Below are 24934 nucleotides of genomic sequence, written 5' to 3'. Positions count from 1 at the left end.
AAAGGTAATAAGATAGGCCATCCATACACACGATGATTTTCAAAATATATTGGCAGAAAAATTAATCAGATGCAAACACATTGTATTTCCAAGACCCTCAACAAGAGAGTATACCATCCAGATTTGGGGGTGATTTAATTCAACATGCTTTGGGCTTTAGTACTACTAACGCTACTATTTTAATCTTACTCATATCTGTTAAGCCCCTTACAAATGTAACGTTCTCCACGAATACAAGCTATTTTTCGGTATGTATTTGTAGACCCACTTTAAAATTCATTTGCCTAAGATTTGACGAGAAATTTCCTGAGGTAAAGAAAAGCACCAATTCAAGTTATACGGTGTTCTCTGCTCTGCTTACGTCTTCAGTTAAGCACAGGCGTAAATGACTTGTGAAACGGAGACTGATTCAGTCCAGTTCTTAAACTGAGTATTTACCTCTACATACCTTAAATGATTCACCTGTAAAAATTACTTTAGTGCTTTTTGTGACTAAGTATATTATTTCTCTCAAAATTCTTGTGAAATGACTTACCAACTGTGTGTATGTTTTAACATGTCACCGGGACCGTGCAGGAAAAGCAGCTCTGCTGGACTTTCCCTTTGAAATCAACAAATCCACCCACTACAGCTACATTCTGTTCAAATGGTGTAGGTTTTTTCCTTTTGCTTTGAGATAGTTTTTTTCTTCTTTTGGATTGAATTACGTTTAAAACATTCAAAAAGTCCCTACTTCAATACCAAGGGAAGCAAAAGATTCACACAAGGCACAGAGAACAACTTGCTAGTTAAAATTCATATTTAACCTTGCAATCTAGGACCCAGACAGAAGCAAAGTAGAAAAAAAAAATTAAAACAAGATGTGAGATAGGAATCTTTAATCAACCTCGTTGTATCAGCCTGGGCCCAACATTCCACCCTGTCTTCTGAGGTTACCCAGCACCACTTTGAAAATGGATTACTTTCCACCGAAAACAATGCCAAAAAAGGGGCTTTAGCTCCCCCGGGGGAAATTAGAACAGCCTGGATCATCAAATGGGAAAAAATAATCATTATCAGTAGCAGTCAGAAATGCGGGGAAAGAAAAGGTGAAACCAGGCTCAGGCTTTGGACCACATAATGCCTTAGATGTGCCTTTGAAGGCTGAGGTCGAGTGGCAAAAGTCTGTGGGTTTGAGATGCAAAGGAACCTTTACTTCTCTAGGGGACAATATAAACACCTGGCGTTTTTCCAAGATGTTTGGTTTAGAAATGTACTCTTTGTAAACACTCGGTAGCTAGTCCAGGAGAGCGTAAGGCACTGATACAGTATTGTACACTTTCTATTACCAGGTCAGAGGGAATACCAACACATGTGAAAGATAATATATACATTACCTCAATACATGCTAACAGATGAAAAATACGTTATAAGGACTTAAGATGCCTTAGTGCATATATGCCTTTAACCTGGCGTCCCTTGTTTTGGATAAGAAAAATTTTCCAACAGTCCTCGCCATCACCATCAAACCCAGACTCTACCTGCCGGTGATCCACCACAGAGCTCCACGGGGCTCTGGGGTGACAGCTGCCAGCGTGAACAAATGCCTCAGGTCCCTTTACAACCAGGCTAAATACAACTTGCAATACCTTGCAAAAACTTAATTCCGACTTCAGCACCAGCAACATACAGCTGGCAGAAACACCGAGAAAGTGGTGAAATACCATTTCCCAGGTGCTGTGAGGTTGAATGAAGGTTTGTGTTCTGGCACATGGTCAGTTAAGGTAACGTCCTTGATAGGTTAAGTTTACGCACTTTAAGAAAAAGATAAAAATTAAGAAGCAATTCTGGAAGCACTGTTAACTAACATGCATTGACTCCCAGTTTTGTCTTTTAAAAAGTAAACTATCTTGCATGAATGTTCTATGCTACCAATGACTGCTAAAAGAAAACTTGCTTGACATAGATATTTCCTATTTACGCAACTTCTAGCTTATATAAGACGGTCAGAGCCTTGGCCCTGCTATAGCCCTCTTCCGTACTTGTACACTGCTGACCTCAGTTATGTATTGAAGTTCCCTGGAAGCCAACAGCATGTAACCGTACACCTATAATTAAGTACATACTTGAATGCTTTGTTAAACAGGGAAAGACTGATGAATTGCTGCCTATAGAACTAATGATGAAATAGTAGTAACGTACATTTAAATTGGGATTATGCTGTAAATATTTGATGCCAGGGATCTATTAGCCACTGATGATTGGAAAGCTGTCTATAGCCAGCCTGTGAGAGGCCACAGCACGCATTGGCATGGTCACACATGGTTGGATATGTCTTGCAAAGGACCAGCAGTGGCCCTAAGAGCTTGGGATTTGCTGATAATGCTCTTCTCTTTAAATAGCATGGCAGAGGAAGAGTACTGCTAATTTCTAATTTCCAGTCTAACACCTATTATAATACCAATCTGAAACAGGAGCCTCTTTCTGCCCACCAACAGATGAGTCATCTCAGATTAACTTTCTTCCCACTTGTCAGTTCTTCAGCCTGACACCACTGGTGCCTCTTACTCAGTTTAAGGGCAGCAGCACCAGTGCAGTCACTCTGCTGGAATTTTAATCACCTCCCCAGTAAATTTGTTCAGAACAAATTTAGACCACAGCGCTAAAGTTATCAGCAACTTCTGATAATCCATTTATATAAGCATCTATTGATGCTACAACTGCAGCAGAAGTAGCAATAGTAAGGAATATAATGACAACAGTCTATACAGGCTTTCAGTATATTGCTTCTAGTCCTTCTTTCTCACTAATTGCAAATTTTATTTCCCTTTCCCGCCCCTTTCCCCTATTCCTGTGCAGAAGTATTACTGGGTGGCTAAAGTGAACTTGGAGCTGGGTGCCAAAATTAAAGCCATTGCTGTGCCAACTGTGACAGACCCTCAGGTCCTTGGCTGAACACGTGTGCTGCGGGGGACAAGCACATGCAATAACACACTACTCCAAGTGAGCAAGGGCAACAGAGCCAGCAGCTCTATACAAACAGAGCAGAGCAAGTAACAGTGAAGGGTCAGACCATTACAGAATTTGACACAAAAAAAAAAAAATAAAAAAAAAAATCAGTGGAAAAGATTCAGTCACCTCCACTGCTGAGTATATTAAACCTGGTCAGAGCTTTTGAGAAGGCAAGAAGCCATGTGTCGCAGCTGTGGCAGCTGAATGACTGTACTCCTCCTGCATCCTATTAGAGGGATTTGTCCCAAGACTTAATTGGCAATTTTACTATTCTTTTTTTTGTTCAGCAGTGTTAACATATTTTTGCCGCCTTTGCTGTGCAGAAGGCACCCGCATAGCAGGGCTGTAAATTAGACCATAGGTGCGTTGCAAATTCCAGGGGTTCATTTTTCACAGAAAGTCAAAACCACGTTTAAGTGCGCAGAGCAGCTGTCCCACCACGCTCTGACAGTAAGCCTGCCATACCTTCAGTTAACTTCTGGCACACAGACAGGGACTTAGATCTCTTCCAAGACAGTCAAAGAATAATGAAAAAGCAACTTTGATGCTACCTGAAACCAAACTATTCAAAGCACATTGCCTGCATTCCTTAGCTGCAGGCACCGAGCCAGGACATGGAGATAATCATTTGGGCTGGCGATGGGGGAGGGAAAAAGGAGCTTAAGGACTGGAGAGCTGAAGTACTCTGGGGTCAAGAAAATCTAGACAGTATTTAATCCGCAAGGTAGCAATACAATTGTGTTTCTCCCCCACCCCACTCCCACTAGGTGCATTAGAGAATTAAAATAATCACGGACACGGTAATATTTTTTTTCCTTTTTTGCTTGTCTTTTTTATCTGTTGCATAGGAAGTGAGGATCCATTACCAAGAAAACCATTTCTCTCTCATTTGGCATCAGTTTTTCCAACTGTGGCTAACATCCCCCATTTCAAGAGGGCAAACTGCCCAGCATAATGCCCAGCCAACAGTGGAACATTTTACACGGAAAAAAAGTTTCTCCTCATCTTCTCTCAATCCTGAACCCCGCCCCGCAAGCCTGGGATTTGATAACCATAATTATCTTACTTCTATGTATCTATCAATATTGGTACATCAACCCAAGATAAAACAGTTCTTTGACTTGATAACCTGCTGCAGCGCTGAAATTTGCACATTGTAGAAAAAATTCTGTAGGGTTTAAAAAAGGCTCTTGGGACACAGAACTCTCTTTCTCCTTGTGCTATGAAAACCGTCACAGGAAAGCGGGAGAGCAGCAGCATCTCTCTGCCACTACAGTATCCAACAGCAACTTTCTGCAACTTAGCCACTTGAGGAAAAGTTCCTGGAAATTTCTTAGTAATTCTAACTACAGATTCAATTCCACCAATTAAGGCAACTTTTGAGTTGTTAACAATAGCCAAGATACCCTGCCCCAGCTATTGTGTCATACAGATCTATCCCACGCAGCTCTACATGGCAAGAGCAGCAGCAATCTCTGCAGGCCTTAATGAACTCCCTAAAGCTGGAGAGCCAACAGACTGGGAGAATGGTGTATTTGTGGCTTTACCTACACTTCCAGTAAATGTATCCTTAAAAGTGGGTTGTGCATGCCACTGGAGGAGACTGACCCAGGGCATATATATACTCCGGCCTTCAGCCTTTGCTTGTATGTAGGGACCAACAAAGAACCCTCTGAAGGCCGCTATCAGATTTCGTCTTCTCAGGCTCTTCAGGCACTAGAGGGAAGTCACTCTGAATCGTCCTCCCCCAGCGCTCAGCAAAGCTGAGCAGTGTAGAATGGTGAAACCGTAGAAAAGGATTTGCATTCATAGAATGGAAAGGTGTAACAAACCACCCCAAAAAGTGGTTCCAAAGAATGTCTTGAGAATTACAACTGCAAGACTAAAATAACTTCTGCACGGTCAACTGCAATGGCAGCAGAGACAGTAATGCGGTCATCTTTAGTACCTTTGCTTTTAAAAGCAGAGTTTGTGCCAACAGCAAAAAAATTGTATAAAAACAGTAGAAAAGAAGTAACAGCTTAGTGTGCCCTGGTTTCCATGCAGTGTTGCATATTCATTTAGAATCTAACATGCAGTCTGTTATACCCTAAATGGATACATAATACAAATAAAATGCATTTAAAGAACACCAAAAACATATGAGAATTTTGGAGAGTGTCTTACCTTTGACCCAATAAGTGTGTACAGCCATTGGATGGTTTCATTATGATTTATTACGCCATTCATGCCATCAACATAGAGCATAATCTGTCCCAAAGCTATTGTAAAGAAAAGAGATAACATGTAATTAGATCTGATGATTATTTTTTACAATCCTAAGCATTGATGGCAATTTTCTATAAGCAGGGTTTTCCAGAGACATGGGGAGCTCGACTAACAAAAGATATATCAGGCAAGATTGCGCTGGATGAAATCCTGGGCAACTGCAGTAACTTTCCTGACTTCATCTGGATGATATAAGTGTGAATTTCACCCAGGGAGAAGCACGGGCACTTGTTCCTTCCTAGAAGATGCCACATTTTATTGCCCCAAACTCTGCAAACAGTATTCTAGACGCCGCTTACTGTTGTTAACAGTTCCATCATCTACAATGCTTTGCATCTTGTGAGCCAAGCCTTTTACCATTTGTTTCACCATCATATAATGTTTGGAATTAGTATATATGCATTAAGCTGACTGTTTCAGTGAATTCCAATAATATGAAATTAAAGCAGGGCAATTAACACCATTAAGGAGAGCAAATATTCACCACTGCACAGTGCTCTCTTGCAAATGAGTTTTGTATTTTAGTGAGAAAATACAACAAAGCATGGTTAACAAAGAAGCATCTTTATTCATTTATTCTAAAGCATTTACAACATTTCAAAACATGCAAATAAAATATTCATAATAGTAATTCCATAGTTTGCAATCCTGATAATATAAGACTTTATAGAGACAACAGCTATTAAATCTTTTCTGACTGATAAGGACAGACATTTTTCGTAAGGATTATGAAAAGTGGATTAGCAAAATTCATCTATCATCTTCAAAAGTTTCCACTGTTAGATCTTCTGCTTTATAGCCGGAGATCAAAGCACAGTGGGATGAAAAAGAAATCACTGATGTAACACCTTTCAGCACAGCCTCTTGGCATAACAACTCAATTACCTAACGCACAACCTGACGAGCCCCTAGTACACCGCTTTATGGGGGAATAAAAGAAAAAAAAAATCCACAGGTTGAGAGAAATTACAACGTTATTAATCTTCCAAACACATGCCGAACGTTGGCTAAGTTTTGCACAGGTTGTGCACAGTGCAGCCATGTTTTCCTCGAGGGCAGATTTTCAAAGACATAATGTTAGGCAAGCACTTAAGGACCCCTATAGCTAAGCAGCTAACTGTCATTTTTACCTCAAGTCTCCTCCTTTTTCCTTTGCTCTATTTGTTCTGCTTACAGTTAAAAAACCTGAGGTACTAATTTTAGGTGCTTATATGCCTTATCTAATCTGTTACACCGAGCTGGAAGCAAAGTCACCCTACACGGTCAATGAAGACGGAGAAAAAGCAAGTGAGAGGGAAATGGCAAGGAGATAACTCCTATCTTAGGCAGGCGGCGTTGCTGCTGGGGTTTGCCCATCGCCCTCTGCTCCTCCTCTCCAGGAAGCAATCATTCACCACCCTCTGAAGACGCGTGTCTCAGGTGAATAACATCAGGCGGGAGGGACACAGGCCCAAGTGTCAAGGCAAAATAAAAGACGTAAGCCGGTCAGCGAAAAGAGATAAGAATTGTACTGACTGAATAAATGGCTGCTTTGTAGCATTTCCTTGCAAGGTAGAGGAAAGAGGAGAACGCTGCTATCCTAGCAGTAATCAAAGTTCTTAATTCTTGCTTTCACTTCCTTTCAATGCTAAAAAGATTTAGCAGGATGAGATCCAGTCATGATAAGGTCACCAACCCCCCTGTTTTTTTTCTTGCAAATTCTTCTGTTGGGGGTGAAAGGATTTAATTTGAATTTGAAACAAATGTGAAACAAATTTTACTCTTGGCACATGCTTTCCAAATTAATACAGAAATCAAAGACAGCAAGAAGTCTGCTTTTAAAGGGAAAACATGCACACAATACAAAATTACTCCACTGCTTATACTTAAGACCAGTTAGACTGGAGGCATAAGTGAGATCCGGGATGCATTATTCTTCAGCCTCTTAGACGTGACTCTTCATAACGACAACAGGTTAAGGCAAATTAGTAGACCTTAGAAAGAAGCCACAAAAAAGTTTTAGGGATTCCTGACAATTTTCATCTGCTACCACTAATCTTGGCTAACCAAACCCTCCCACTGCCTTTTTTTGTTGGTCATTGTCAATGCTATCCCAAGTACATGATACTATCTGTGTCTTTCCAGCAACAGAATCGGGCCTTTGGGTATAGGTGAAAAATTACTAACACATGAAAAAAACACTACTGCTGCCGCTTGAACAAGTGGCCAATAAGTTTCACAGGACAAAGCCTTAGAAAAAAGACAAAAGACAGGTTTGCTATGCAGTCGTGCTGTCCACATAAAAGTCCTTACTCCAGTAATTATCTGCCAACATCAGGTCATAAGCTGCTGACAGACCTTGGCGTGGAGCTTCATATTGCTATTTCCTGTCTTCAGGGATCAGAAAAATGAAAGCAAGACATGATAGGCAGGGTTGAAGAGAAATCAGCTTTCATTACGAGGAAGAGTAAGTTAGGGAGAATCTGTACGTACTTTGTACAAAGCTGATGCGTTATAAATACTTAGGAAAATAAGTCGACGAGAAGAGTTAGAAAAAGGAGAATGTTGGGTTTCATATCATGAAGAAGAAAAGGTAACACCTAGCAACCACATGACATGATGACAAAATGGAAGAGACCACAAAAACTGTAGGTAGGAGCAGGCCGGTGGGCCGGAGGTGCTCAGGTTCTCCTGGGGCTTGGATCTGGCAGAGTGGGGCACACCAGTTTTGCACTAGGAGGAGACAGACTGGCCACAGAGCATTCTGCACTGTTTTATAGTCCTCACGGCTTTTCTACCTGACTGATAGCCTACCTCCTGGCCCACAACCGTAGTCTGCTGAAATGGCTGCAGCTATAGTGCAAACTCCACATGCCCACCACCCGGCATGGGCATGTCTGCATGCACGCGTACCCACCAGCAACGTGCAGGTCCTCTCCAAGAAAGGGGACAGTAATTTGCAAGGCAATTTGAGGCTGTTCAGAAGGCCAATCTCGTCCAAAATCATTTAAGTTCGCATTTGTACGTGCCTTCAACCAAAGTGCTTTTTTTTTTTTCCCACTAAAAAATGAGGAGGCTATTTAATCCCTTTAATCCCATCTCTCACAGCTAACTGGAATTCTTTTTGGAAGTATATCAACAACCTACTTGCATTAGGAAAGCTTGCTATTGTGCAACAAGGGGCTGGGAGAGGGGGGTTTAAATATGGAGCAGACTTAATTTGGAATTTCTTTGTTCCCACTACCCTTGTCAAACCCTTAATCTTATGTGAAAGTAGTGTGTGACTTTACCCATAGCTATTTTCAAGTGGAAAATTGCTGGATTTCTTAGGAAAGGCTTAGGCTAGAAAAGGACAGACCAGCCAGAAACTTCATAGATTTCTGTGAAATAAGAGGTTTTAGAAAGCCTCTAAAAACTTGCCAGTATTGGCACTGATGCTCTCCCGGGATCTTTCCTATATATAAAGTTAACAGGGACAAAAGGGAAAAACTCTAGCACAAAACATCACAATGAACATCACTTTAAGCAAAGTCTATTTTTCCCACCCAGAGTGTCAAAAGTTTCAGAGCTGTTTCTTGCCCACACACCTGCTTCTCTCATCTGCTCTATCTGCTTCATATTTTACCACAAGACTAACTTAGAGAAAACAACAGCATTCTCAATGAGCAGAAGCACTATTTTCTTAGGGTTTCCTATGAGTCCAAACCCCATTCATCATGTCAAGAGTCATGGCAGGGAGGCATCTTCTGATTGCAATTGTTTCCATCAGAATAAGCAAGCATACAGGGTGAGCGGGGCAAAGGCAGACACTGTCACAGCAGGTTTCAGCTCCCGCGGAAGCTTCTGGTTCATCAGGCACTTGATAGCAAGCAGCCGTGGTGCACACGACATGCTGTATACAACAACAGCTGAGCACGAATGACACACAGAACTGTGATGAAAGTAATGGGGAAGAACTGGTTGCTAATAGCCATCTTTCTCATTGCTAGTTAAAATCTTATCATCATTTAATGAGAAATTAAGGGTCTGTGTGATTGCCTTCACTCCACTTGGAAACAAATTACTAACTTACATATGCTATCCTGGGCACCAAAAAGACATACTCTGTCAAAGTAAAGGTCCCAGTCAAGAACAAAATTTCAGTATCTGTGTAGTGAGGGATCCCAGGAAGGAGATAATACAGTCATCTATTATTATGTTACAAAGCGCTAGAGAATTGTTCTTAAGAAAAAAAACAAACTCATAATTTCTTTGTCCGTGTTTCCTCACCAGAGAGAGGCAAGAGCTCAGCTACCAGGTGGGGCTACCTTGATTTTGAACACAAAAATTTCCATCTCAGCCCCAACACGCTCGATGTCGCGAGCTTCTACTTTTGCTTGTAGCACATTCCCACAGAGATGCTTGAACACACACCCTTGGGGAAGAGTTTATTATCTCCATAATATCCACTGATAATGCACAGTGTTTTTCCTGATGAAAAATCATTATTAAATACAACTTTTGTACCATCTATCTGCTCGAAAATTAACAAAACTGCGGCAGAGCCCTTTGCTTCTAAGACGTGACATCAGATAAACCAGATGACCTGTCCTCTCCACTGCTTCTGAAAATGATCTTACAAAGCAGCACTGTGCCAAACCTTATGACTCACACTCATTACACAGGGCTAGAACCAGCTAAAATTTTTAGTTGGGTTCCCCCCCCCCCCCCCATTCCCCACTGTTACTATTGGTATGGTTGCTTTTAGCTTCAGTGCAAAATCTGCTGTTTATACACCTATTCCCATTTCCTTACTCCTGTCAAAGATATCTGTAACGTCATCTAGGAAGATAAAAACAATCTTATTCCTGGCCAAAAGTATATGAACACTTTATTTCTTATCAAAGTTCCTTCAAATCCCAAATCTTTGCTTAATCCCTTTTTTTAATCCCCTGTTCATTTGTTCTTTTCGTTATCACACACATCATGGCTGAAACATGTTAAGAAATTAATTTTCAGAACTCCCATATTAACCATGTACTGAACTTGTATTAACTGGATTAACCACGAACTGAACTTTCTTACAAAAAACACACCACAGAATTAAAGTTATAAACTGAAACTGCAAAGACCGCAAATATATCGCGTTGCTAATGTAAATCTGAAGTTTTTATGCTAGCTGACACTATGCAAAGCCTATCTTTTAGTCTTAGGCAGTATTTTAGTAGCTCAAAACTAATGATATGTTATTGAAACTTCTATGGATATGGAAACTTCCGCATGCTAGTTTCAGACCTAGGGTATTATTCAAAGCTAAAATTTATGCAGAAAAAAAATGGTTTATAGGTTAAACCATTTAATCTATACGTCTTCCTTTCTTTTTCCCATCTACTTTAATGGCAAAATATACAAAGATACAATAAAACTCATCTATTTTTAACACTGAAAATGAGTGACAAAAGTGACAACCAGAATTTTTCCCCGTATTACAGGCTCAAAAGAAGCTATGGTCCAGAGGTCATCCCTGGGCAAAGCCAAACAAACCAGGAGGCCTGGACACGCCACCCTCCTTGGCAATCAATACGGCTGCTTTCTGCAGCACGCTCAGGTCCTGCAATGCACATTGGTGCCTGTGGTTATAACTGAGCAGGTACATCAGAGGCAAGCTGTAACTTGCCCTTAAAAGCACATTGTATTTAAAATTCAAGCTCACCAAGAAACAAAAATCATAGAATCATACAATATCTTGAGTTGGAAGGGACCCATAAGGATCATGGAGTCAATCCTTTCTTTCCTTGGCAGCTAAAAACATGCCTTTGCCATTATTTTAATTCTAAAGAGACAGCACATGTGTACTTTGACACTTAGTATTTTAATCAGTCTGTTAAAACTCCATGTTTAACAGTATGTTCTTAAATGGCACAACCTAGCAATAGTTTCCACTGTCCACAAAAGCCCACAGGGAATACTGGAGGAGATTTATAACTCTGACATTCCTGGCACAAAGGAGAGACTTTTAGATCTGTGTTATTATTATTATTCTGTTCTACCTAATTGTCCGTCTTTAACAATAACCTTAGTTCTGGTGAACCCCAGGGGCCGCTGGCAAAGAAACCCTCTTTCATTGCTGATTACTACACAAAAACGAAGGGGAACAGAGCTGACAGATCCGGACTCAGAGCAGAGCTTCGACTGGCCAAGAGTCTGGGAAAACGTGTCAAAGCTTTGAAGCCTCGATGACATGCTGATAACACCTCATCAACAAAGCAGGTGTGGGGGCCACAGAGCTTTTACAAGCCTAATTATCCACTTTGAAAGCAGGTTGTGACTGTGGTTTGGGAGGGGAGTAGCAGGTTCTCACCCTCCTCTTATTTTAAGGAAAGGTACCTGCACAGCCAGTGTCTCCATAACTCTGTTCTGAGGCTCCTTAATCAGAAGGGCTCTAGTTATCCTTTCAACCTCACACCCACATGCACGTCTCCCACATCTCCTCTCCCTAAAGCCTACTTCCCAACAGTTCTTGGTGTTCCCAAGGTTCAAGTTGGCCCTTCCCATGGCCAACACATGGCAAGTCCAGGACCGAAGAAACCTCTTACAGAGGAATTTTCTCCTCTTCTTGTTCCCTCTGCCACCCTTTTCCTCTGGTGTTTCTCTCTTTTAAAAACCAGCACGCAGCAAGGTCAAGGGGCATAAGGCAGCTTTAATTGGTTCAAGTGTTTCAGCAAAAGCTGGTCCTTTATACATACCAGGCAACACCTGTGGCAGTGCACAAGCCCCACCAAAGCCAGTGGAGCAGAATTGCTCCTCTTCCAATATTTCCTTTTGTGGTATTTCTTACAATTAACTAGAGTGCGAAGAAAGAACAGACTCCCACTTGTCTGTGTCAGCAGTTAGCCTGCTGGATGCCTTTTTATATGAACTGAAATCTGGCTTACGTATATACATTACAAAAGCTTTGCAAGATTAGTCATAATTGTTTTAATCATTATTTTATGTTGCAGCCCTCATATTTTAAATGCACTATACTTCAGGATGCTTTACAAGATTAATAGCACTTACCAATGTACAATAAGCTGGGTAAAGCTTATATAGCAAAAGTTTAAAACATTTCCACATTAAAAAGAAATATGTAATTAAAATACCTTATTAATAAATGAGCAAGTCTACTCCAGCATTGGACAACTATTTTGCAAGCTGACTAAAAGCATGAAAATATGAAAAAAAAAAAAAGGAAAGAAAGAAAAAAGGAAACAAAGAATTAAGAAAGAAAGGAAGACAGGAGAAGGGAAAAAGACAAAAGAAAAAAGGAAATAAAAGTTTAACCAGATGATTTTAAAAGATGACCATTCATCCTCAGTGCTTCATGAAGCAAAACTACTGTGGAAAAAGAGAATGCATGGTAGCCCTGAATTAAGATGACATGTTATAATGTATGCATATACAGAGCTGAATTGAGGCAGCTGTTTCTTAACCGAATCAATACAGGCTGTAACACTGAATAATGTTCTTCCAACATGTGTGTGAAGTTACTTTTTTTTCTTAAGAATTTAGACTTCTGGAGTTTTAAAGGATTTTCTTAGACTACTTCCACACTGGCTGACAGAACTTCATTTCTCAAGGAGCAGGACATGAGTGTGAGACTGCCACAGAGAATTTCTTGTGAGGCAAGGTATTCTGCAAAAGCACCGTGCCAGTGCAGGACGCTAACCATGGAATTACTAAAGAATTAACTCCAGTGGGCTTACACCCAACTGCCAGCTATGACTTCTTGCCCTGAGTACTGATGCTGCAGCAAAAGAGGAGGAGTTTGGTTTCAAGGCAGAAATTAAGATCTGGTTTTAAGGATTAGGTGTCTCTTCTCATCTCTAATAAAATAGTTTACACATCAATTTCAGAGAAGACTCATCTTTAAGTGTATTTTAAACTTCTAATAATGGATTTATCATGCTTAGGCATCCAAGCGCTTCACAACAGCAGTAAAAGTGAGTCAGAGATCACAGGTTGTATGAGGTTAGATGGTACCTCTGGAGAATGCCTAGTCCAAGCCCCTGTTCTAACCAGGGAAATCCAGAGCAGGTTTTTTAGGACTCCCTCCAGTTGGATGTGGAATATAACTCCAGGAGTGGAAACTGCACAACCTCTCTGGGCAACCTGTGCCAGTGCTCAGTCACCCTCACAGGTTTTTTTGGTTTGTTTTTACGTTTAAATCTAATTTCCTGTATTTCAGATAGCGCCCAGGCCTTGCCTCTTGTCCCTTCATTATGCACCACTGAAGTCTGGCTCTGTCTTCTTTGGTCCCTTCAATCACATATTTAGTCCCTCCCATAATATTAAACTGAATTAAACTGAATTTAAATTGAAGATTAATCCATGGCCAAGAAGTAATAACTACACTGAGCTAGAAGCCAGAAAAGAAAATTTACCTTAAATTTAGAATTTAACTAGGGAAACTTAGTGAGACTCCTAAGTTAAGAAGTGATACCTTAGCCCTTCTATTTGGCAGTAATTTAGTCTGGCAATGTGCTTGATTTGATGGATTTCAAGGTCTCTCCTTCTCCACTAATCATCGTGAACGTAAGCCTTCTGTCTGTGTAAACAATGCTAATCCTGACTTTGAAGGTACAAAGAGGGAAACGCAAACCAACCTTTGCAGAACGGTAAAGATAATTTCTGCAGCTCCCTTTCTTGAACTCCTCAGACACCTATTTATCCTGCACAAAGAAAGGTCCCGCAGGTGCTGGCTGTCTTTTATCAATCACTATCAATTACACACAGCACATCAGTTTGGAATTCCAGCATCTCCTTTACACGCCAAAAAGCTAAGCCTTGAGAATGAACTCAGCATTTGGACTGGGAAACACCAGAGTCAGATATGAGTTCAGAAGAAAATGCAATCAAGATTCAGTCTTAGCAAAACCAGCTTGTTTTGACTGTCAGACTCCATGTGCCTTCACACCTGGGGCAGAGGAAACTCTGAGGAAACATGAAACAATTTTTTTTTCTATTATATGCCGATAGGATCTTCACTGACTGCAGTCAGGCACTTTTAGCGTGATTATGGAAAAAAGCACAGTCTTGGGGTTCCTGTCCTATGTGGAAAGTAAAGAGAATTAAGGGATAACACAGCTGGGCCGCTTAACAAATGGACTACAGCAGAAAAAGGACATACGGTAGTGTAAAAGTGTTCACACACCGAGCGCTTTGTCATCAACAGTGTTTCTTATTAGTACAACAGTAAACCTTCCAGGATGAAACCTGTCAGTTTTGAAGTGAAAAAATGATAGATTCTCACTGACTGCTTTTTTTTCTTTCTGTTTTTCTTGAAAAAAAAAAAAAAAAGTCACATTTCCTAATATTTACATTTTTCCTAAACAAAAAGGAAGATTCTTGGGAAGCAAAAAGAGGAAAGACAAGAATTCCCAACAGTATTGTATAAGAGGAATAAAAAAAAAAAAAAAAAAAAAACAAACAAAAAAGAGAAATTCCTGTGCCAGTTGAAACTTTAAACATTACCTCACAGACATCAGCACAGTCTTTGTAAAGCACAAGAATTGATCACTGATCTTTTGTTGTCATATAGTAATGTGTTTTTGCTATCATGAGTGCTGAGAGGCTTACAGAGAGTCAAAACGATTTCAGTGGGCATGTAAAGTTACTTCTGCTACTCAAAACCCAAAAGTCAGTCTCCAAAATTGATATATTGTGGCATATTCTCAATAAGCATGGACTTCTAAAAATAACACATGCTATATTTTTGAAGAACAAAGTACCAAAAAAAAAAGAAAGGTGAATGGCAGTCAATGAAAATAGTAATCCTACCATCAGTGTTTCACATCACTTCCCGCAGAGTGTTTTGCGGGAAACAAAGTGTTCTGCCAAAAGTGACACTTCAGTTGCCTTCCAATTTTCAGTATAATTCAAACACTGTTTATTCTAGCTGGTAGTGTAAGGTGTGCTTGGGGAATACCATGGAAGAGCTACACTGAGAACAAAAAAAAAGTAAAATTCTCCAGCTGTATTCTTTCTATATATTAAACTGGCTTCTAATTCCCACATAGTTTCTTCACCTGGCAATCTATTCCAAAGAGTGTTCCCTCTTCTCCCCAAATAAGGGACCGCATATGGAAAAGTCTCACAATAGAAGAAGAAACCTTATTTTAAGAAGCACTACAAGACACCTCAAGTAGGTATCACTTCTAATATTTCTCAATACTTGCTCCTAAAGTGATAACAGTTACAGGATTTTAGACAAGCCTGAAATTTCCTGTGAAGCACTGGCTTTCTACATCTCAATACACAGAAATGCTACAAGTGAACATGCAGCACAGAAGTACTAAGATCATTTTTGGGACACTTGAGTAGCGTTTGAAATGTTAGTGGCAAAACAGTAAAGAAACTGATTTTTTTTTTCCCCCCCAATAGAAACTTAAGATTTCTTCAATGCTTTTGTTATCTTGAAACTAACTGATCTAAAGCTCACTGTAGAGGAGCACAGAAAGTCCCGTCTTTCCTGTCTACCTATATTCCAAACCATCCAAAATTACTGATTTCCTCCCCTGCTCAGGAAGGAATGACTCAAGAGCAGCAATCAGTAGGATAAATAAGAATTCACTATGCTTTAAGTTCAGCAACTAAATTAACATAGTTCTTAAGCAAAGTGGGAGAAGAAAGCGCATCTGTTTAAAGCACAGACAAGACTGGAAGTCTTACTGCATCTCAGCCTCCTCACCATTGTGTGCTGGCTACAAAAGACTCCAATCAAACAGTCTGAAAATAAAAGCTGACTGAATCAAGATCTCCGTCTCTTTGTCTATCAAGGGATGCAACCAAACATTAAGTGTTTTTAAGAAAAAAATGCATCTGTCACTTTCTATTCACTGAGCCACCTTAAAAAACAACAGTGAGTATATCCTTCTAATTTTCTTCATCGTAATTACACTGTGACGGATGCTGAAACTGAATTCCTGATATACTTTTCAGATATTTATTGCTCTTCAGCATGCTCAGCCTGTCTCTAGTGTTTCGGATAGTCTCCACCCTGCAGTAATGTGCGTGCCATTAAAGAATTCACTTTCATCTCCTGAATTTATGCTTGTTAGGGCAAATTAATGAAAGACTCTATTCTTTAAGTACTGGCTAAACAAAGCCAAAGTCAGCACTAGAAAGCAAACTGATACAACACTTCATTAAATGTGCTTTTTATTCTTTTTGTTTCAAGTATGTCTGCTGCTATGTGAAATCTAGGGTTATACAGTCTCCTTTCAAATCTCACAGTAAAGAATGTGTAAAGTCACAAGTTCATCTCTCTCATTTGAAGTGGACTTCCCATGAGAAAAAGGTGCAGAGAAGAGACATCATTACAAATCCCTTTAAGTACAGAGCTCACACTCTTCCAAAATATTGACTGAAAATGCTGTTTTGTGTCTCTGCTCATTCATCTCAGATAATGAGCAAAGATTCCTTCCAAATTAACTGTAATTCTCTTCTAATCCCTCTATTATTTTTTTTCTCCTTCAGCATGGTGACAGTGAGAACTCCTTTGAATACTGAATCCCATCTTATTACAGCAATTCTTAAAGAGAAACATAGCAAAATCATCTTCATCAGTGTCATGCTCAGATTTTTCTCCTCTCCCAGTGAATCTAGGTAGGTGCGTAACTAAGCGGAATGCACACCGATCCCATTTTTCCCCCTTCTCAAAATTCTCAAGCAAAAATACATTTATAAAAAATTATTAAATCCTAATTTCTGATCAACAGAAAGACAGTTTACAGATTCTCTGCTTTTCACTTTATTTCCTTACTGCATAAAAAAGTGAATAAAATAGATTCAGAACAAAAGAAAAATATTTGGGCACGTAAGCTTTGTTTGACTTAAAAATGTGCGGTCTGTCATTGGTGCCTAGTCAGGCATCACCTGTGTGGTGGCAGGGAGAGGCAATCATGCACTGGCTGAACATGAAGATGAAGGTGGTGGATTTAGCCAAATTTGACAGTCTACATTTCTTATTTACCAGTAACTATGTAAAGGAGAAATGCAGTTGAACAATGACATTTTATTTCCAAAATCATTTTTGGGTGATTTTATTCCATTTTGTTGGTATTACTACAATTCATTGACCGCAGCATTATCGGTAATCCTCAGTATGAATGCAAGCATGTTCCTATGACTGTATTATTTACTGGTCAGCACCCCATTAGCAGGAGTTACATAGGACTGGGATCCCTGGATAACGCTAACACTGAAGAAGATGGTGCAAAGGCAATTTGGAGACAGGAGAGTTTAACAGCTCCTCCTGTTAGACTGTTCGGAGCAAGGCTGCTGAGGTCTGCTCTGTGAGCAGTAACCTCAGGCTCCGCATGGAAGCAGCTAAATTACTTCCAGACCCAAACCAGTCCCATAAGTATCACGGACACTTCTGCACAACACTCCTTCAGTAAGTGATGTGGACTGAACCCAAACCATCTGTGCATAACCGGCGTAGAAAACTACACATCTGTGGCACAGTTAGTCCACGATCAAGACAAATCCACCATGGGTAATTAACGTCTTCTGAGTACTTAGAAAGAAGTTAAAAGACCAGTAGGTGTACAAAATTCAAGCGCTTGGAATTTTAGAAATGACAGAATTAAGATTCCCGGAGAAAACTTCATTCAGCCTACTCTGTGCACAAACTTAACTACGTCAAAATCAATTTCAAGGAACATTATTTCTGAGCTTTGGAGTACTACTTTATTCAAAGCAAGTGCTGGAAAATACTGGCTAAAAAGCACTTTCTTAGTGTGTGGTCCTCAGAATTTTTTAGTGCAAACCTCCTGTGAAGACGGAGTATTTCATTTCCTGCAGGGTTTTCTATGATGTTCATCAATATACTGAGTGCTTCACAGGTCTGAATACATTTTCCGCATAGCACACCGATGAGGTAAAGAAAGGATCCTGTCCTGTTCTGCAGAGAAGTCGAGGCTTCCACTAGCTCTGGACATCACATGTGAGACACGTGACAATCTGATTTTCGAGAATACCTTTTGATATCATTGTACTTCAAGTATCCACAGAAGAGCTGCAGCTGAGTTTAGGTTCAGCTCTGTGTAGCGTGGTAGCCCCACAGAAAACAATGAACACATGTGAAGAGGGAACATAATGGTACTTTCTTACAAGTTGAACTGAAATTACCTGCCCAGCAAGCCCATTACATACTAATATTATGGCAGAGGTTCAGTGAAAAACTCTCCCCATGTCAGGAACCTTAAAATGAGTAACAGCACCATCCTTTTCCCCCCCTGAACTTTGAGGACTGGCAGCCTTATTCCCATTGAGGGGTGAACGGAGGGTGTTAAAAAAATCCCACGTTATGCCCACATGGAATGAAATGGCTGGATTCACCACACTGTTTTTTGCCATTTAACAGAATAAATACTTCCCCTATTAACCGTTTACACACCCTGAAGAAAAACAACAAACAAATCTACAAACCATCTCTGGTTTACCATAGAAGTCACGTTGTCAGAAACTGGTTCACCGGACATGATTGAAAAAGTTCAGGCCACCATTGCAATGACACTTGGAGTTTGAAGAAGCAAGAGTTATTTCAGATGGACAACAATTCAAGTTGATACATCCAGAGGCACTTTGCAGATCAAAGAGTTTAGATATATTCAAGCTACTTCCTTTGTTCACAAAACACCACCCATCAACCATCACACGTGGCTTTGTCATCCTCTGATACATTTTCCATTTTTGGGACAACTCCCCTTTATCCCTGTTTCCTCAATAGCAGCATTGATAAAATGTCACTGAACTCCAAAACTTTCTCATCACTGTACCAAACTCTTTGACAATGAAAAGCATCCTGCAGCTCTTCACACTAAACTCTGGCAAGGCAAGGTTATATGATGGGGAGCAACAACAGACCTCTGATCTCCTCCAGGCCACTGTTCCTCCAAGCTGCTGCTCCTATAGCCTCCCAGTTGCCCTGGAAGGGCACCTTTAGCTCCAAGCACCTGTTCAACAAACATCTCACCTTTTGGGGGGCTGTTATCCTTATGTCTGGGAGAATGCTGCAAGCAGCAATTGCTAACCCTGTGATCATCATTGCCATCCGGAACAACTTCTCCTTGTAAAATGAAAGGCTGTCAAACAAAATGGGGTAAATTATTTATTTGTGTCCATATAAAACTGAACTATGAAGTGGGGGTATGCTGACTTCAGTGGAAAGAGTCCTTCCTCTTCACAAAATGATTACTACAATCTCTAGGGCTGTTAATTTTGTTTCATAGTTGTAACTGGGAATTAGCTTTCACTAATCTCATCCTTTCTGATCACTCAAGGCAGAAGGTTAGTCTTTCACTTTTCATACAGTACAGATAATGGAAAAGTTAAAAATTAAATAAAATACCTGAGATGCTTTATTGCTGGATAAAATAAAGTGGAACTGAAATACGCTCGATACAAATAAATTTATGTTAACATGAAGTGCAAAAGCAACACAAAAGCCTGAAAGCCAGTAATTCACATTTTGTGGTCAATCAGCAGAAAAAATAAATGTAAACAGTAGTTATCAGTTAAATAAGGACAGCTGCTTGCTACTGTGTAAAATAATCTCAAAGAGCTTTACAAGATCAACACTGCAGTACTATAGCTGATTTAAACCTGTAAAAAATAATTTCACAACCACTGCATAATAAATGTTACTAAACTGTTCTATATCTTCCCAAGGAAGTGTTGAGACTCCAAAACACCTCTCTGCGTAAACCTCCAAGAGCTCCATTTTTGCATATCAACTTGTGAGAGAACTTCTGACTTGGTTACATAAATAAGTTGCCTAAAACACATCCAATCCAAGTGACTTTACAAAAAGAAATAAAATATGAAGTGGTGAGAGAAAGAATCAACATTGCTGGCACAAGCATTAAAAAAATAAAGTCTATTCTTTCCTGCCTGCCTTAATCTCATTTCAAGTTTAACATACAGAAGGGCTCAGAGCCAGAATGCTTATCCAAACTACATAAATCTCTAGACAAATTCTCCAGACTATACAACCCTGTCCCCATAGAACCTTCCAATTCTTCCTGATGCTGCTTTTCAGCAGGAAAGACCAGTAGAGAGCTACCTTTTTCTACCAAATCTTTGCTCAATCTTTTCCTACCACATCTTCCCTTAGAAGAATGACTCCTTCCTTGCAATGTGTTTTTTAAATGAAACAGGGATGGAAATCAGCCCCTAAACCTGCAATGAACCCTACAGCAACAAGGTACCCCACACTGCTGGTGAGGCCACCTCTGAGAAAGACCCAATTAATTCCCCTATTCCCTTCCTGAATTCCTGAGCGGGGTCAGAGGGAGGGAACGGCATTTACCACCATGGAACCTAGTTCAGGCAGCTGGTCCAGCTTATAATGTAAACATGGTAACACCTTGGGAAGGTCACTCAGAGGAATGGCAGCATTAGCAAAGCAATTAATTTGGGGTTGACCACATGCATACTGCCCTTTTGCTTTCCTTTCCTCCCTTCCTTCCCCCACCTTGCAGAAGGAAATACAAACTGAACAGAAATTTTCAGAAGGTGAGAGATGGCATTTTCTTGAACATTGAGAATGTCTTCTTTTTTGGGACGATTTCCAGCATGATATTTTATTAATCTGTTGCCAAAAGAAACACTTTATAGTTTTCTCATTTGTCAAAGGGCTTTAAGAACACGCTTGAAGGAAATGATACAACTAACAAAACAAGCAAAACCTTTCCATGCACTTCACATGCTCCAGGAAAAGAGGCCACTTTGTGGAAACAGCACCTGTAGAGCTAACTGTTTTACTTGAGGTGTGTTTATCAACTCCTTAAAAATCCATATTCATAAATGCACATGGAAAAGTTGCAGATCCTCTACTTCTTTTTATCTTCTGAACACTAAAAAATAAAATTCAAGGAAAAGGAAAAAAAAAATTGACATGTTTAAACTCATGAGATTCAACAGTCACCTTTCACTTCTTTGAGGGTTTAATTACACGACATTTCATAAAGCTGGAGAATAAAATGTAAACCAGAGACATAGCGAGGTACTGGAGTCCCAGGTGGATTTCCAAGGTCACACCGAGCTTGCCTGCCCTCAGAGCCCCCAACAACTACAAAGCTGAAATCAGATATTGCTGCATTTACCTCCTCTGCCTTCTTTCATCACCTTTTTTCTTAAATCTAGACTGCCAACTTTAACAAGCCTTCTGTATACAGCATACACCATACACATTCCTCATCTAATTTACATGAAGAATATAGAGTTTATAGAATGAAGAACTCGAAGGCTAGCTATATTTTATTCTCTGTATGATGGGCTGTCATGGTGCTTTCCTCTTGAACCTTCTCTACCACAAAACTATGTCGCAAAACTATGGATCCAGCAAGGTCATTCATGACGTATGTAAAGGATTGTGCCTTCCAAATATCATAATATTCTCCTTTTAGTTTTCCAAATGCAGCTACATTAGCACCTACAACTATGATTAAGCAAATAAATTTCAGAGAGCTAGAAGATTAGGAAATCTCCAAACGCAGATTAAACCCATTATTGCAGTTTAAATTATTTCTTCTAGGTAATTTCTACAGTTCAGCAATATTTTTTTTTTCTCCTTGCATCTTGCATATTTGGTTTTGGGTATGTTTGTGTACATGTTTTTGTTATACATACACATCATGTATACAGATGTGTATCTGCAGATAAATTTCTTTAACTATATGTATCTGCATTTACACATCTCTCTCTCAAAATTCAAGTCTTACAGTATCATTAAAAAAACCCAAACATGGCCACTTCATGATAAATGCTTTCATGTATCTGTAATTAGTTTAGAAAAGGATTACAGTTTATTTGTACAAGATCTTTCAAATCATGTTTTCAAACCCAGACCATCACAGTGGTTTCAGGATTCTATTTTTATGACAAAATGCATGCTACAAACAACAGATGACATCATCTTGTTCAGTGTCCAAGACAATGATGTATGTGGAGAGAAAAGTTTATGTTTCACACCACTTTCATCACTGATTCCTACTAGACTATCATTTCAGTGGCTGCAGAGGGAGATCCCAGAAAGGTCAAGGAAATTTGATTTCTACACCTACCCTTTCCCCACCAATCTAGAAATATTTTCCTCTTTTTTTCTTCCCACTTCAACAAAGTTAATCAAAGTTAAATTTTAAATCACTGTTTAGGACAACTTAATAGTACTTAGTGAAAGGACACAGTTCTGCTGCTCTCATTTTCAGAGTTTCAATGCAAGGCGTCTCTATAGCCCGAATTTTGAAGAGCAAAAAGTCAATCCAATCAAATTCACAACTAATGCTGTCATTCTTAGAAAGTAGACAAAAGAGGAACTGCCACAAGAAGCTTCTGAAGCCAAATGAAGACTACGAAAACATGTGAGCAACACCTGTGATTTCTTGCTTTAAATAGGTCTAAATGATGCATTTTACTGCACAACTTTTTCTGTAAGCAGGAAGAACACAGTTTGCAATGATCTCATAAGTAGCAGAAGGAATGGTATGCATAATCGAAGAGCAGAAAAAACAAAGAACAAAAGAGAAATCTGAGTATATCCATTGGTAGCAGGTACATGCGTACAAACAGAGGAGAGACTCTATGGAAGATGCTATTAATTTAGGAGCGTATTTGATTCTACTGGCTAAAGTAAACATCTGATTAATGGATTAATCTTTTTGGAAACAACAGTGAGCAGAAAACTGAAGTAATACACATCATCTCCCTGTTCCTGACTTTTTTCTGAGTGACTTACAGAATATCTATAAAAAGCCATAAAGACAATGTCAAAAGTGTAAACAATATGAGTCTACCACTTCCTAGTAAGTTGAAGTACCATCTCGTTAAGTTTTATTTTCAGGAGAGAGAATTATGGTAGCAGAGCTATACACGCAGCCTCATTTACCTAAATTATGGGAGTGTCTGTAATATAGCACAAAACAGATTTCCTGCTGAAGAGGGACAGGCCTTTCCTCTGGACAATTTCCAGTAGTTACTAGCTTATGACCACTTCTCCTCCTGACCTTCACAGACATCAAGGAAGCAGGTTCTTCCATAGAAAGGGTCCTTCCACAGCCAGGGTCCTAAATTATCTTTTCCCTTCCATGAGACAGAACCTTCATTGATTAAGGACGCAAAATAACTAGAACACCAGAAGAGGCAATCATTACAATTACCTTGCCAAAGTACACGCAAATAAATTTCACTGACAGCACTGACAAAAAGGGCACTGTCACACCTTCACAGGCCTGGTAAAGATGTCCCAGTATTTTGAGGTTAAGACTATAATGAAAAACCACAATTTATTTTGTGATATTAATTTCAGAAAATAGCTTTACAAAGACCAGCCCTCTTCTACTTGTTGCTTTTACTAATGAAAGGGACAGCAACCTAATTAATTAAGGCTGGTTTTCACTTAAGCACTCCAGATGCCACTTGAATCCATTGTTAATCTCCCAAGATGAGATACCAAGTGATGATTGCCTGTTGCAGGCTACATGACTGATTAGCGCTCAGTGCTGGAAAGCAGGATTTCATGTATGGGACCTGTCCCACTGGAAGTAGGAGGCCTGGCAGAATAGAGTGTGACATGAATACAGTACTAATAAACACAATTTTCCTTTCAAGGCAATTTAGCCTTGGGCTTTTGTTTTTATGTACAATTCAAAAGAAAAGTCTGAAGTAGAGAGTCAGCTGCCATTTTTATAAGTCACCTTTTGCTTAAGGGAAAAAAGATTGCTAGAGTAATAGCTTTAGTTTGAGACCTAAAATACAATCATTCTGACACAGAGAACAGCAGTCATCCACATAACCTTGGAGAAATATTCCATAACTCTCCAGCCAGTACAGCGCTAGCTGCGCCATGCTCTGAAACCAAAATGCACTGCAAAAAGGCAGGAGCTGATGGACCCTCCACCATGTTAGCAAGTCCCACAAGACAATAAAACCTCTGATTCTCAGGAGGCAAACTGAGCACAGGTGGAACCTATCTGAAGGGACAGGATGGGTTAAGCATGGTAATCAGGATGGCGGGAAGGAAATTACATTTGCCTTCTTTGCCAGTCAACATCTGTAATGGCTTAGACTGCTTCACTCTTCTTATATTTTGCATCTCAAACACCTGAGCAAAACTGGATTCAAAGAAAGGGTGTCAATTTTCATTTATCTCCAGCAATGAGACTCCGTTCAAATATCATGGCTCCTGAATACATTACATAGAAAAGAGTTAAATGGCAAATAAAATGGATCCTTACTGTAATATGTCTCGTAACACATGCTAATAACTTTTGTATTGTTACATTTTAGTCTGATACAGGAAAGTAATCCTGTAACAACCTTAATCCTACTTCATACATGAGTACTTAGAAAAGGTATATTTACTCCTGTGGATATCCACTCCGCCCTCTCTCTGACGCACTCTAATACAAATATTATGCCTATTATGTATTGTGCCATTATTCTGAGAGCATTTATAGGTTCTTTGGCATGCTCTAGAGGAATTCCACCCATCGTTCCCAGCACTTGTCTCTTTAGGTATCAGCTGGCTTTAGGTACCTAAGTGATTATCTGGCTAGGCTCCTAAAGTAAATTAATAAAAACTGGGCTTTGCTCTGCAGGGCTCTCTTGAGAAGTCTGTCTCTATCGATTACACAGTGACCCTAAGGAAATTAGCTTCTTCATTTAGCCAATG

General features: G+C 39.7%; 1 protein-coding gene across 8 annotated transcripts in view; it reads right to left on the bottom strand.

The window, feature by feature from the left end:
* Window positions 1-24934, bottom strand: part of FHOD3 (formin homology 2 domain containing 3) — a 400221-nt gene that overhangs the window by 158255 nt on the left and 217032 nt on the right. For all 8 annotated transcript variants that reach the window (XR_010069969.1, XM_063326254.1, XM_063326253.1 and 5 more), the window contains exon 6: window positions 5158-5252. Coding sequence is in view for 7 of the 8 variants with exons in the window: in XM_063326254.1 (XP_063182324.1) it covers window positions 5158-5252 (95 nt within the window). In the remaining variant the exon portion in view is untranslated. The remainder of the gene's footprint in view (window positions 1-5157; window positions 5253-24934) is intronic.

The sequence above is a fragment of the Chroicocephalus ridibundus genome, chromosome 2 (genome assembly GCF_963924245.1).
Source record: "Chroicocephalus ridibundus chromosome 2, bChrRid1.1, whole genome shotgun sequence".
In the NCBI taxonomy this organism is placed as follows: Eukaryota; Metazoa; Chordata; class Aves; order Charadriiformes; family Laridae; genus Chroicocephalus; species Chroicocephalus ridibundus.
Note: the sequence above shows the minus strand (reverse complement) of the source record. Positions and strands in the feature narration are given on the sequence as shown.